We start from the raw sequence: 15,436 nt of genomic DNA, 5'->3' as shown, positions 1-15,436 counted from the left end.
CACACATCCTTCCAATGGTGGGCAGGAAGGAGGAGGAGCAGGTTGGACCCCAGCCTTCCTCATGGAAGTGGCTGTCATTCCATCTCCACACTCAGCAGAGTCTATGGTTTCTGCACTGATCAAAAAGGTCTCTCCAGACACAGATCTGCAGCATCTGTCTCAGCTCTGGTCCCATTAGATTCCCTGCCCCAGTCCTTTCAGTGCCAAAGAGTATTTTGAGAACCACGATCCACCTACACAAAACTTGCTGGAGAGGTGGAGCCTCACTAGATCTGATGCCACCAGCAGGTTTATCACTATAACTTCACTCCCCCTCCAGGGAAGAGCTGAGAAAGGAAAAGGGAAAAAAATAGAAATCAGCTGTTGCCACCAGCTAAGTAAAAACCACGTGCACAAACCTCGTAAGACACCAAAAATACAACCCTATTCTTAAAAAAGTTAAATATTAAAAAAAGAAAGAGAGAGAGAGAGAGAGAGAGACACAGAGAGAGAGAGAGAGAGCTAACTGCATCTTTCTAGACATTTCCTGATCTACGTAGATATCCAAGGTTTCAAATGAGTAGTTTCTAGGTATGATACTGATGATAGTTCATACCTGGCCCCAGGCTTCTTAGAGCATAGTTGCTGCCTTCTCGAACTCTCCAGTTGGGAGGACAGACAGACAGACAGATAAAGGGATAGTTTTTCCTCCATTTTAAGAAGTTCCAGTATGGTGAGCACTCACTTCCTTTCACTTATGCTTTGCAGAGAGATTTTTTACCCCTTTACATGTAAGGCAAGTGGAGAACAGCAACTACAATGGATTTTACATCTAACTGGCTGTCCATAAAAGGGAGCTACCTCCCCACCTTCATTTAGCACAAAAGCTTCACAAAACTTGCAGCCACCGGCCCCGCTCTGGCCTTGTGGCCACCGGTTAAGCCGTAGGCTCCTCTGCCTCCTGTAATCTCACCTCTTGGAGACTCCAGCACGCCCATCTCTTGCTAATCCCCCTTTGTTTTCCTGCTCTCCAGTCAGTTACTGCAGGATTCTCTGTCCATGTCGTGCACTTTGATTCCAGTTGTCGTGGAGTCACAGGGCGATGCTCTGGAACTACTCCCTATGAAGCCAGTCATGACTCTGGGAGAGCATGCCTCCTCTCTTTGAGCATACTGTTTCCAGGGCAAGAAGCTTACACAGCTTCGACCTTTCTGGGTCTGACCTTGGAGCATTCATCTCTCTCTCTCCATATATATATGAATTTTATTGTCAGGCTCTGGCTCTGACCCTCTTACACCAATCACTGTAACTGACTTCTACTTTGGCTTATCTGTTTTCTTCTAATAATATTGAGCCAGCCAATGCTGCTAGGCTGCATTCCATGAGCTGAGGATCTGGCCCATTGGTCTCATGTTGGGCCAGATTCTGCCACCCTTAGGTTGACTAGTCCAATATCCCACAAGCAAGCCCCATTGAAATCAGTGTTAATAGAGCGAGTTATTGCTCAGTGTGAGTAGGGGTAGCAGAATCTTGCCTATTTTGTCTAACTATTCTTTCTACTAGTAGCAATGTAAATTAAAGGCTGTTTACTAAATACTACACTTTTTAAAGTAGATTTTCTCCCTGCCTAGTGCAGCTGCCATCTTGTCCTTAAGATGCAGCATGTTACAGTCACTGTGTTTTCTCTGTCATGGAAAATTTCTATTTGTTCAGTCCTTGGGCCCAATTCTGAGAAGTGCTGAGCACCCACTAGTTCACTGGGAGTTCAGGGTGCTCAGTAGGAAGTGGTTAGTGCCTGTTAGGGTAAAGCCCTTTCTGTGATGTTTTTCCTTCTTTTCCTTGGTCTAACAGGGAGATGAAGCTGTCCATAAAAGGAAAAGTACAGGCAAACTTGACACAGACCAAGAGAGAGGAAAAGGAGGAGAAACGATGTGGGAAATATGCCATGAATTTTGCTGTGGTGCCATAATTCTTAGATGAAAAGTAGGAGTAAGGGAAATCTAGAAGATAATTATTTAGACCTGGTTGGAAGATCTGTTATTTTCTAAAAGCTATTTACGGACTGGACAGCCCAACAGCATTTGGCACTTTATAAAACCTGTAGCTTTGTGAAACAGTTTTTATGGTGGTGGCAGTGTTACCCGGGGTTCTTTCAACCACAAGCTCTTGGTAACTTTTACTGTGTATGAGCTGCTGTCAGGAAATAAATCAGGGGAGACACGGCCGTCCGAACGATAGATGGCTGGCACAAACAGAACAAGACAAGAGTGCTTTCACTTAAAGCTAAACTTTACTTAGTCTCAACAGGTTAGTAAAACACCCCCAACCCTTGATAATTATCCAAGCTGAGTGTGGCTCTTGAGTGACACAGCGGCAGCCCGTCTGCCGCTGGAGAACGCAAGATACATCCAGAGGGAGAGTCCCGTCCTGAAGAGTCCCACTACCTCAAACTTTTCCCCCTTATTTTACACATTATAAAACAATGACATGTTCCTTAAAGAAAACTTGTTAAGCAAGCGGTTTCAGTGGTCAAGCAAGAGGTTTTCTTCTGATTATTGATTACCCAGGTGTGGGTTTTTTCCAGAGTTTGCAGCCTTGAGGTCCTATTCAACATTCCTGAGGGCACATCCTGCTCTTCTAAAATGCATGTATCAGCAACTTCAACACAATTCTTATCAGGAAGGACACGGGGTTGAGCTGCTCTTTCTATGGCACCCAAATGCCCCACCCCTCCTGCCTTGGTCAAGCTGAGGCTGCTGCATGGCCACTTTACGGCCTGCTGACATGACACACATGCAATAAGCAATCGTGGTTTAAGGCGCTTTCCTGGTTTGCCAAAATCTCCCCGTACAGCAGGACAATAAACATAACAGTGTCTAGTAGAATGGAGAAAACATCCTCCCCCAAACAAAAATGGTGGAACAGTACACTGGGTGCCTTGTATAAATATACAGGGATAAACATGAAGAAAAAAGACACTAAAAATTGGGAAAAGAAACCACCACAGGAAAAATATCTCTCGCTTTCCGTGTTTTTTGACAGGTGGGATATGAATTTGCTCCATGGTTAAGAATCAAAAACAGATCCCAAAATCAGTAGGTGTGCTTCTTCCAGGTTCAGGTATAAAGTAGCCAAAATCTCATGAGTGGATCTAAAAATGGGATTTTTTTTTTCATGAAGAGTCGGCGCCGGCCCTGGCCTTGCTGACCGGATGCCAACAGACTTGGTTTTCTGTAGATGCCAACAGACTTGGCAACAACAGTCTATTTGGATGATCTACATCTGCTTTTTCTATCCTATACTTTTCCCAGTTTCGTCATTACTGACAGGGAGTTTACAGAAAGCCTCTGAAGATAGTATGTAAAAGTGAAGAGTTAAAATGGCCTGCTTGAAGAGAGGTTACATCAAGTTGCTTCGATGCTTTGGCTAGGCCAATATTTTTCTTGCCCATTCTGTCAAAGTAAAGTGTCTACACTTGATATGCTAAACTCTAGTGGTTTCATGAGAGCAATTTTCCCCCTCAGCAGGTCATCCAAGTTTGGGAAATATAGAAAACCCATGATGCTACTTGTTTGTATTATAGGGCAATATACCACCACTTTCAATTCTGTGTGGCATGTTATCAAATGCAATAAAACATGGGATCATATCTGGGTTAGCCCCACTCCGTATCGGTTTTGCAATTTGGACATTCAACTGGTTTACCTTGGTGCTTCAGAACAGCTAGCGTGCACTCTGCTTGATCTTTGCTTTAGAGTTTGGCAAGGAAAAGTGGTCAGACAAAAGGATCAAAATAAGATGGCAGGGATATGGAATTGACAATTCTGCCATTAGTCAAGCAAGCATCATTTTGTTCATGACCATGCACATACATTGTACTTCTGTGCAGAAGATGACGACCATGTATTATCTTGGAATGCACTAGCTGGTGCATAGCTGTGCCCCCTTGTTAGTGAACCACATTTCCTTGGGCAATGTAGTAGCGTGGGGTACCTGGACTGCACCTTTTAACATTATCTTGAGTGCTCGATATATACCCTGTACTTGGGGAAAGGATCACTACACCTTATTCTGGCCCTGTATCTGCCTAGTCCTGAGAACTCCCAAGTTATTACTTTTTTTTTAGGTGGAGCACTTGGTTTCCATTGTTATAAGTCATTAAATTACCCTCATTACCAAAGGTCCAGGATTGTTCATTCTAATCCAATGTGTTCAAATAAATTCAGAAAATGTGGTAGAAGGCTGTAAATAAAGATTAAGAACAAATCAATACACAGGCTTTCTCCCCCTTAAGCTTGAGGACATGCTACGCATTGTACGTTTTAAGGTCATCTACTGCTGCTTATCTACCACATGTCACCACTGCTTATGACATTAGAAACAACTCGCTAAGGAAGTTATGAGGTCACAGAAAGGGGAAGATTATGATATGCAAATATCCTTAGCAAGGAAATGAGGCAAGAAATACAGAACACATGGGGCCAAATGGTGCCACCTCTCAACAAAGCTCAAAAATCTGGCTTTGGGTGGACTATTTTGCCCCTGAGCCTGCTGGGTTGGCATGGAATAGCTGCACTGGTGCTCTAGTGGTAGAGACAAATGGGTTCCTATACACCTCATACTTTGGTTGTCACCTACTGCAGCACAGACCTGTCTAGTGGCGACACCCACAGCCCTCCATTCTGTTGCTAAGAAAGGCACGACAGAGTCCAAGGGGCATAGCGACCTCCCAGCACACCCTGCTCTCAGCACAGTACAGCTATTCTGCTTGTATTCTGCTTTGTGCATAAACAGAGGGGAGGGTAGCACGTGTGACTTAATATAGTGGCTGATTAGTTTCTAAAACGTTTGGGAGGTTTTCTGCTCTAGGAGGTGCCGGCTTTCATTCTGTTACACAGCAAAACTGAGCAAAATGGAAGGACATGTCGTCTGACCTTATGAGATCTTGCCCAAGAAAAGCAAGTATGTCTTAGACCACTTCACCTGTTTACACTGTAGAGACAGTCTCCCTTTGTACAGCTTCTAGCAAATCTAGAGTGTCATATACCCTGAGACGCAGGACTGAAGGCAATCGGCCTGGGACATACGTCTGTAACCACAACACAGTTTCAGTGTGTATATTTTCCTCACATCATGTGCCTGACCCGTTTAAAGCATTTTGCTCAATTTTACATAAGGTGGTTACATCTTGACAAAAGGAAATATGATCTTACAGTCACAATGTAGCATGTACAATATAAACTGATGCTTCATGGCCAATGCAATGTTAGAACAAATACACACATGTGGCAGTCAGTTATGGCTCTAAGAGTGGGAGGGGGAGCTGCACTGCCTGAGTGGTGGAGGCTAAAGGCATTCCTAGTCTTGGGAGCATACTCTCACAGTGCCCCTCAAGTGGCAATTGCTGCATCTACAGACCAACAATAATACATGTTCTCTTTGGTGCAGGCCGACACACACTTGCCTGGAGGGTTACGGCCACCCCATCCCGCCCACCACTACTGCATGCGCATATAAGGGGTGTGTCTATGGTCATGTTCTTCACCCACAGGCCACACATGACCCCTTTGAGCAGCTGATGGATACCAACAGTGCCTTGCTTGCACTCAGGCCATGTCTACACCCTGGGCACTACAGCAGCATAGTTATAGTGTTGTAACTATGCTGCTGTAAGTGTGTAGTGTAGACAGACTACAGCAACAGAAGGGGTTTTCCTTTACTGTAGGAACTCCATCTCGGAGCAATGGTACTTTGGTGGACAGAAGGAGTTGTGTATACTATTGGGTGAATACATATCACAATCACAATGAGACTCCATGAATATGTTACATGTCTTCTGGGAGGGTTGCTCCTCAGCCAGGCTCTCCCCTATCATCAGCCCTTCAGTGGCTTGGTGTGGTGGCTGTAGACGTAGCTGGAAGAGAGAGGAAGAGCATGGCAAACATCTCTCCTTTTTATCATGTTATTTCTTCCCTCTTGGCTTTGTCTCCCGCCCACCACTTCAAAGTCAGGTGAGCATTACCCCATCGCAGTCCCAAACTGTCCACAGGAACGGGGGTGGGGGGCTGGGGGCGGTGACTCACTGGAGAGTCCAACAGATTCTTTTGTTGCTGCCTAGGCCAGCATCCTTTGTTCCTGTGAGGCTGGGCTGGGTTTCTCCCGTACATGCCCTGATGAGGCGTGAACTGCCTCTCTGCTCTTGGAAAGTTTTTGCTTTGGTTTATTTTAAGCCATGAAGACACATTTCAGCCTCACAATTCTAGACATGGAATTATAACCTATAACGTTACTATAACACTGCAGTAACAACAATTACTATCACATCAGTATGACCACAATGCTCAGTGCATCTTGGGTCTTCCAAAGACACCCAACACAACAAACTTTGCAACAGACACCACACAATCATATAAAAGGATGAAAATGGAGGTGTAGGCTGTTCCCACGAGGTATAGAACGTCTCACCATGAAACTGTTCCATTTCTTCTGGGAGGATTAGATCTTCAGTAGCTGGACACATCTTTATGAAATTTGTGGCCAGAGGTGATGGTGGTGGCTCTGCCCTTGCGGCCCTGCAAGTCAGTGTGTACACCTTTCCTCTGGGTGTCTTCTTAGGGAAAGGACCCAGAATATCCACAGCTACATGCTGAAACAGAACCTCAATTTTGGGAAGTGGCTGAAGAGGGGCCTTGACCTGGTCACATTGCACCTGGGAGCCATACAAACTCTTCTTCAAAGTCTAACTTCTTCACTACCCCTATCGTGCAGAGGAGAACTGCCTGACAATCATTCTATCGCATTGTTTTGAAGCTGTGCTCTGTGGAAGAAGCTTTTAATCTACTTAAGAGCCATTTGGTGTTATCCATCATCTATGACTTTAGGTCTTCCTGTGGGAAAGCCAACCACAGGTGGATGAAAGGGAGAAAAACACCACCAATACATCCCCACTTACCCCCCCCCCCTTTTCATTCCACTAGCAGGCAGGAGGAAATGATTTCTGTGATGAAAGCTGGGGAAACTGATGACACGATGGCTTCTGCACAGAACACAAAATCTTTCCAAACAGTGCACCTGAGTGTCTGCATCACTTCTAGGGCTTTGTCAGACCTCCCTTCCAGTCCCTATCAGCGTGGTTCCATTACAGTCACCCTGTCAGGGCTGCCCCAGGCTGAAACAATGGCTGCTGGGGGTGTGAAACTTCAATAAGAGCGACCAAAAGCATGGTCTCATTCATATCCTGGATTTGCAGTTTTGTTCATTTGCTTTCAGCACCCTGCAACATCTTCCCCTGGGATTTCACCCGGGTGTGGAATACAGATGCCCAACACCCCTGGAAAGTCATGGGAGAATGGGGAGCAGAGCCCATTACAACCTGCGGGCTGCGGTAAGTCTGCTTTCTCTGCTTTGCAGGGTGTCTTTCAAAAACTTAAAGCTAAAAATCTCAAATGTCTTATAAAAGTGCAGGAAGACTTGGGAGACTCTAACCAAATTAATATGCACAAAAATGTTTTCATGCTTTCTTTATGTGATTTTTCTTTTTTAATTTCAGTGAAAATAGTATTCTTCTTGAATTAAAACAGATTTCCCTGCCATGATGGAAACTCCAGAACAACAGTGCTAGGGCTTGAGATCCAGAAAATGAAACGTGTCCACAGGAAGTGAAGAGAATTAAACAAACAAGAAGAATTTCCCTGCCCAAGCCCAAGGGAAGGCCAATATTAAACGAGAAGGAACCAGCAAAAATGGTGAACACTGAATTTCATTTTTTTTAAAAATATTTGAATTCTTTCATTCCAGGACACACTTGGTAAAAAACACATAATGTGACTTCTCTGCATAACCTCCTTCTGACCACATTGTAAATCATAGTCATCCACGTGGGTACCTCTCTAGCATGCGTTACTATACTAATTGCTCATCCTGTTTTATGAACTCTTCTCAATTTTTTACTCCTGTCAGCTACTTGGAGTGATCGACAGGACATGATTTTCACACCTTTCAGCTTCATCTATTCCTGAGCTCCACTCTGTATATTAAGACCTGAAAATAACAATGAGTTAAGGTGACATTTTCTCAGAGCACTCTCTCTCTTATGGTTTCACAGAAGGAAGATGCCAATAGTTTGTGCTGTCTAGATTTTAAATGTGCCTTCAAAACAGAGGACATCATTAAAGTTCAGATTTGCCAAATATTTTTGGGAGACCGAACCCTTTCCTCCCACATTTACTTCTTCAATGCCTGGGGAACTTTAAATATTCCTAAACAATTTCTGTCTCTCAAATGAAGGAGGTAATGAATGGCAAGTGCACTGTCTGACGAATTGGAGGTCTTTTCTGTACCGCTGTGGAATTGTGGCTGACCTTCTTCAATTACAGAAATTAAAATATGACAAAATGCCTGTATGTCAGGCGTGGTCACTTTCATGCACACACAAAAAGAAAGAAAGAAAGAAAGAAAGAAAGAAAGAAAGAAAGAAAGAAAGAAAGAAAGAAAGAAAGAAAGAAAAAGGAAATGTGGTAAAAGAACTAGAAAACAGAAAGAAGAACAGAAAGAAAAATTCTGAAACCTTCAGGAAAATCTCGTAAACAGAAAATGATCAAAGAAACATTCTCCAACCAAATACTTAAATTCAGAGACAAAAAGGAAAGTCACAGCAGTCTACGTAGGACCCTCAACGAACTCCAGGCTCAAGGTTCCACACAAAGCAAAGGAGCGTATACACATCATCATGACCACCAGGTTTTTGCTGCACATTTGCCTCATACTGCTCTTCTCCACTGAAATCTCATCTCGGCTCTGTACCATGCTTCACTTCCAGCAGAACAAAGTGAACAAAGAGAGCTTAGAGCTTCTGCAGAAAAGGAGCGGAATTTTCCCCTCACAATGCATAAATGAAAGGGCAGCTTTCAAGCCCACCCAGGATATTGTCCAACTTTCAGTGGCCCAGAAGGAGAATGCCAAGGTGGTAATTCAAGAGATCCTCCAAGAGATCTTCAACATCTTTAGCAAAAACCTCACCCAAAGTGCCTGGGATGCCACTTCCATAGTCAGGTTCCAAAATGGCCTTTACCAGCAAATTCAGCGGCTGGAGGCATGTTTGAGAGCACAGATGGAGAAGGAATTAACCAACCCGGAAAGTAAGGACCTCCAGATCATCAGTCGGAGTGTGAAACAATACTTTCAGGGGATAGATGCTTTCCTGAAAGAAAAGCAATATAGCCTGTGTGCCTGGGAGATCATTCGCATGGAAATACCCAGATGTTTTGTACTGATTGACAAACTCATTCGACGGCTGAGTAACTAAGGTACAGTACAAATCTTTTCCTTGGAGTAAATAAATTAAATATTAGTGTCAATTATACAGTTGAACAGAGATAGCGGATATCTTATAACTCTGCTTACATAGGGCCTGATCCTTCTTCTACAGGGTCAGTGGCCAAATCGCAACTGATTTCCTTGGCAGCAGCTTCAGGCTCTTCCTGTTCGGTCCTGGAAATGGATTTGCAATTACAGGGATTTATTTTTTCAACTGTCATTTTGGTTTGCGATTCTTCATAATCTCCCACATATCAGGTGATGTTATGTATTGCATAATTGGCAGACCATGCAACAAAGTACATATATTTGGAATCCTTAGCCACCTCACCAGTACTTTGGTCATCAAATAATGATACCCCCAAAGTACTCTGACTTCTATACATGTAGTATGTTTCTATTATGAGCATGGTTGCTATTTATTAATCTGTCCTCATCCTATACCACAGCTTGAGAAGTTTCCTAGAGACATTTATAAGAAATATGAACATAGCGTAAGACTCGTAAGATTATGAGGTGCAGAAAAGATTGACATTCATAAATTTTCTATTTTATTTGTTTCTTTGTGTTTCAACCAAATCTCATTTCACTCCAGCTGAGGTTGCAGCGACTACAGAGGTTAAAACAGTTGGACGAAATTGTACTGTGCGGTGGATTCCCTCCTCTCTACTGATCCTTCCCACAGTGATGTCTAAGACTTCTAAGACTCCATACTACTTGACCTTGTATTGTGCAATACACTCACTCAAAATTTAAATTGTAAATGAAGGATATCGATGCAAAAAAGTTACAAGAAAATTAAGAAAGGGTTAGACCTTAAACATTGTTGACATTATGTGTTTGCTCTATTGTTCAATTCTTCTCTGATCAAATCTCATCTCTGAACCGTAACATGCAGCTTAACCACAGTACAACAGCATAACAAATGTGAACTGGAAAAACTTTCCAACAAAAAAGATGTGCATAATTTTCCACTAATGTCGAAACGAAGGGAGACGTTTCAGGTGGCTCCAAGAGGTTTTCAGGCCTCGAGTGTCCCTGAAGGGGAATGCCAAGGTGGCAATCCAGAAAATCTTCCAATATATTTCCTGCCTCTTGGCAAGAATCTCTCCGAAACAACCTGAGGTGGGAATTCCATTCAGAGATTCCTGCACAGACTCATCAGCAAGTTGGACATCTGGAGACATTTGGCTGCAGCGATGGAAAACGGGACTCTCTGACCAGGAAGAAAGGACCAACAGTTTCCCAGGATGAACATGAAGAGATACCAATTCTTTCATAAAAGACAAGCAGTTCAGCCTCTCTGCTAGCAGGAGAATCCATGCGGAATTATGGGGTTTTCAAATGTCGGACAAACTCACAAAAAAGTTTAGAAATTTAAATATCAACATTTTTAGAAGTACTAACCGAAATCAAGTAATAATTTTTAAATGATTTAAAATCTGATGCAGTGGAATTTTAAATGATGTTGTTACTATATCTTCTGAAAATATTTTCAGATCCATTTACGATATTTGTAACAGGGCATTTATGTCAATCTATTATTTATTTATTGTTCTTATTTATGTATTTATCATAGATATTTGTTACTTACCAATAAATAATTATTTTATATAAAATGGCAACCTATACCAGTAATGATTTGAATAAAATACCGATTGAACCAAAAAGAAAGAAAAGGAGAATAAAAAAACCCCTGTAATTGTTCAGCCTGAAAACCCCAATTCCAGAGAGTACTTATGCATGAGACTAACTTAAAGTAGGTGAGCCATCCTGCTCATGTTAGTGCTTCCAGTTCGGAACATGCTTCAATACATTGATGAATCAGTGTCCCAATTCGCACTAATTCCATTTTAAAAATAATCATTACAGAACGATAATTAGCCTTTCCATTCAAACAGACCACACACCACACCTGAATTCTCCCACCTTTTACCATTCTACTTTTTACCAGGTTACTTGTCCCCCAAAAAACTTGTCAATTTGGGTGTTTGGAGTAGTAGGCAGTTGTGTTGGAAGAGGCTAGATTGGTGCCCTTTCCTCCACTAAGCAAGAGTGCACGCACCCCTTAACACACCAATTACATGGGAATAATGAGAGCAGGAATGGGGCATTCTGTATTAGAATTATCAAAGTTTCTCTTTGTCACCTCGAAAACACATTTCCCCACTGGGTGGAATGCGTCAGTCAGTTACTGCCCACGAAAACTATGGAATTCTTCTGAAAAAGTCTAACAGACCCAAACCCATTCAGCTCTGGGGGAAAACTATTCCCCTTCATTCCATCACACCTTTAATAAAAGAAGGGGAATGCTGAATGCAATGTTCAGCTGAGCTCTGACAATATCACCCGTATCATAAGGAGCAGCCATGCCTGTGGGAAAGCCCAGCTCACACTTCTTAAAAGACAGGAAAAAAATGTTAATTTCTCTCTCTGAGATTCTCCCACATGCTTCCACTCAGGGGCAGGAAGAAGGAGGGGTGGGTTCGTCCGTAGACTTCCTCATGGAAGTGGCTGTTGTTCCATCTCCACACTCAGCAGATTCTATGGTTTCTGCACTGATCAAAAAGGTCTCTCCAGACACAGAGATCTGCAGCATCTCTCTCGCTCTGGTCCCATTAGATTCTCTGCCCCCGTCTTTTCAGTGCCAAGTAGTATTTCCCAGGGCTGCTCCAGGCTGCATGCAGTTGCCCCAGACAACCTTTTAAAGTGTCATTTTTGGGCAGCTGGGATTAGGGTGACCAGATGTCCCGATTTTATCGGGACAGTCCCCATATTTGGAACTTTGTCGTATCTAGGTGCCTATTACCCCTCACCCCCTGCCGCCATTTTTCACACTTGCTGTCTGGTCACCCTAGCTGGGATATCAGCTGGGAAGTCTCTGAAGCTTGGCTTGGGCTTCCTCAGCAAGGGGAAATATACAACCCGTGCCTGGATGGTGTGGTGCTCTGTCACTCTCTACTGGCACCTGAACCATTTAGAGATTGAGGAGTCTGCTACAACCCTGGCTTAAGAGGCATTATCACATGTTCACACAGTCAAGGCTCATGCACTAAGGTTCAAATGTCCAAGGTTCAATCCTGCCTGCTGACAACTTCAGCCTGTCGGCGTTACAAGGGGGGGCTCATCCAACATGTCAACTGGGAAGTCTTTGAAGCTCAGAATGTGCTTTAACATGTCCTCTCCCAGAAATATACCCAGAGGTGTTTACCTCTTCCAGGGGCCATGTAGTATGTGTAGATTATAATATGGAGACACTTTGCACAGGATTCTAACACGCTATTGCTCTTTAATTAATCACTTGGAAATACAGAAAATGGAACAAAAATTGTAAACCCTATCTGCAATTCCCTGCCTCAGTTTCCTCAACACACAAGGTCATTCAATGAGCCTGTATCAGAATCACTTGGGGTCATCCAACATCCTTCTGTTGCAATGCATCACTTATATGCACAAAAACAGAGCATTCTCCTCCAGCTCACATAACCTGGCCTTGGCCAGTTCATCCCCTTCCTTCCTCTTGCCCAAATGTCCTGTGGGTCTTCCCCCTGGGATTTCTTTTAGAACCTTTTGGTTTTTCATCTGCTCTTTGTTGACCTTCGGTAACTTTCCACTCCTAACCCCCATTCTCCTTAACACCAACTTCGCCAAACTGGTTTCCCAACTCGGAAACACAGTCTTAAAGTTAAGTGTCCCCGTTGTCCTCAGCCTAGTGAGTACCTTCTGGAGGTCCTGTCCAACCGGATGGATACACATAGAAAGAGGTTTCCTATGATGAGGAAATTTCATGACAACAACTTCATAATATCACTTTAAAAGTAATAAGTTTTACAGAGACTCCTCCCCTTTCCCCCGGCCTCCGCCTGACACACACACACACACACACAAACAAACCAAGCCATATGAATCAGGCTTGTGTACACTCAAGTCAGCAATTCTATCCCCCAGTTTTCAGACCAGCCGGTGCCACCCCTCCACTCCCTCCAAATCAGGCGTGTGTGCTCCTTGCCACCAACAACCAGTTTGGTGCACAGAATGGATTAAACTTTCAGTTATAACATCAACAATGCCTAAAGATTACCTAAACCCAACATTTAAAATTATAGTAATCAACCTGCTGGTGGCATCAGATCTAGTGAGGATCCTCCTCTCTACCAAGTTTGGTGTAGGTGGATAGCAGTTCTGAAGAGCTAGCAGTCAACAGCTGCACTGCCAACCACATACTTCAGCCACAGCCTGAATATTTGAGACTGATTCAACATTTATGAAAAATGTTTGGCCCTTTGTAAACATTTTCTGAAATATTTGTACGTGCGAGTTTTTGTTGGAAAAGAATATCTCTGGAGTCAGAAAGTATAAGAAACACTCATATCAATACATATTTTAAAGAGACTTTTCTCCAGAAAAGTTCATGCAGCCATCTGGAAAGCAGTTTTGAATTAGAAGGCAACCATCCCAGGAACAGACACAATAGCACTGACTCAGGTGAACCATCACACAGGACAAGCAGCAAATTATGAATAGCAAATACTCATAGGGAAATGAGTGTGGTGACGAGGTCCTGAGCAATCAGAGTGGAATGTGTATAAATCATTTGTCAAATCACTTTAAATAAATCCATTAGCAAATTCTGAATTTATTTGCAGATTTGCCTATTGGAAAAGGGGCTAAACTAATCTCTTATTTCACATTCAGATTAAGATGGCTGACACAGAAGAAAAATATGCCAATAAAATTTCCTGCTCTTTTCACTGAAATTTAAATATACAGGATTTCATCAAATTCTAGCAAATACTTCACCCAGCTCAGTCTGCATCTGACCTTTCCCAGAAAACAGGCTCATTGCTGATGAAAATATGCTGAGAGACTTTGTGTCTTTATTCCCATAGCTTTCTTACTTGAACAAGAACAGCTAAGATTCAGATTTTTTTAATTTCTCGCTCTTTCATATAACTATTATCTCCTGAAGCTTCAGCTTGCCAGGAAATGCACACGCAGAACTCCCAGTGGAGTAAATGCAAGATTGGGGTGCAGCACCTCTGGCATGATTGGGTCCCTTATATGGTATACTTATGTACAATAAACTGCCTTCTTTACAGTGACGCTTCCAAATCGTTTGGGCAAAACTCTAGATTATGATTTTAAAAAGTGCTTGAGGTGATGGGAGAGGGAGATGTAAAAGAAGTGACACGGACAGAAATATGGTCATGTTTTCTTCTTTTCCTTCTTTAAAATTAATATGAAAATATTCCTTTTCAATTTTTGGGTTGAAAACCATTCCCCTTCACTGATGGAAACTCCAACATGACAGCCTAGTGCTATGGTATGAAAAACAGAAAGTGAAACTTGCTACAGGATGCAAACTTCACTCATCAGCCCACTTGAATTTCAATGCCCAAGCTCAGTGAAATGCACATTGAAAAAAAGAATAAAGCTTGAATGGTGAAAAGGGAAACACGTTTGAAAGTAACATTCATTTATGTCAGTCACTCTAGTATATTACCAACCATACAGTCTTTGCAAAAAGAAAAGGAGGTCTTGTGGCACCTTAGAGACTAACAAATTGAGCTGTAGCTCACGAAAGCTTGCGCTCAAATAAATTTGTTAGTCTCTAAGGTGCCACAAGTCCTCCTTTTCTTTTTGCGAATACAGACTAACACGGCTGCTACTCTGGAACAGTATTTTCAGTTATCAGTTCCTTAAGTAAACCTCCCAGTTTCTCAGTGCCCTCTGTCCATCCTCTGGTATTCCCTACACACAGGGATTTTCCTCTCTCATCAGACGGATAGTCTTGCTGATGTAACTTACTGATCTAACAGATGTTTAGATCTGCCGAGCACTACTAACTACAGATACTTGGGAGTAGACAGGCAGGTCCCTACTCTAACCTGTAACTGGAAGAAACAGTTAATCATCACTCTTATCACCCTTTAAATTTTCTTTATCTAAGAGGGTGGGGCGGGGGGCCCTCAGGAAAGAAATATAGGGATTCTTTCTTCTAAAAAAAGGGAATGACTGTGATTTTGTTCTTCCAATGACTTGTTTGCTTCCACTAAATAGAAAGGAGGAAAATGAAAGTAAAAACCTCAAGCAGGCAAAAGCTTGAAAAGTAGAAAGTGATGAAAGAAAAATCTCTTCCTAC

The 15,436-nt window shown here is 42.7% G+C and overlaps 1 protein-coding gene across 1 annotated transcript; it reads left to right on the top strand.

Annotated features, from left to right (window-relative positions):
• Positions 1 to 8,707: 8,707 nt before the first annotated feature.
• On the top strand, positions 8,708 to 9,283 carry LOC311520594 (interferon beta-like; the record flags this gene model as incomplete). Its single annotated transcript, XM_084628147.1, has 1 exon — positions 8,708 to 9,283. One exon carries the CDS (start codon positions 8,708 to 8,710, stop codon positions 9,281 to 9,283), a length of 576 nt encoding a protein of 191 aa, XP_084484273.1.
• Between the last annotated feature and the right edge of the window lie 6,153 nt (positions 9,284 to 15,436).

This window comes from Lepidochelys olivacea (genome assembly GCF_965140295.1).
Source record: "Lepidochelys olivacea isolate rLepOli2 genome assembly, chromosome: 5".
Lineage (NCBI taxonomy): Eukaryota > Metazoa > Chordata > Testudines > Cheloniidae > Lepidochelys > Lepidochelys olivacea.
The sequence above is the reverse complement of the archived record's forward strand: the minus strand, read 5'-3'. Positions and strand labels throughout refer to the sequence as shown.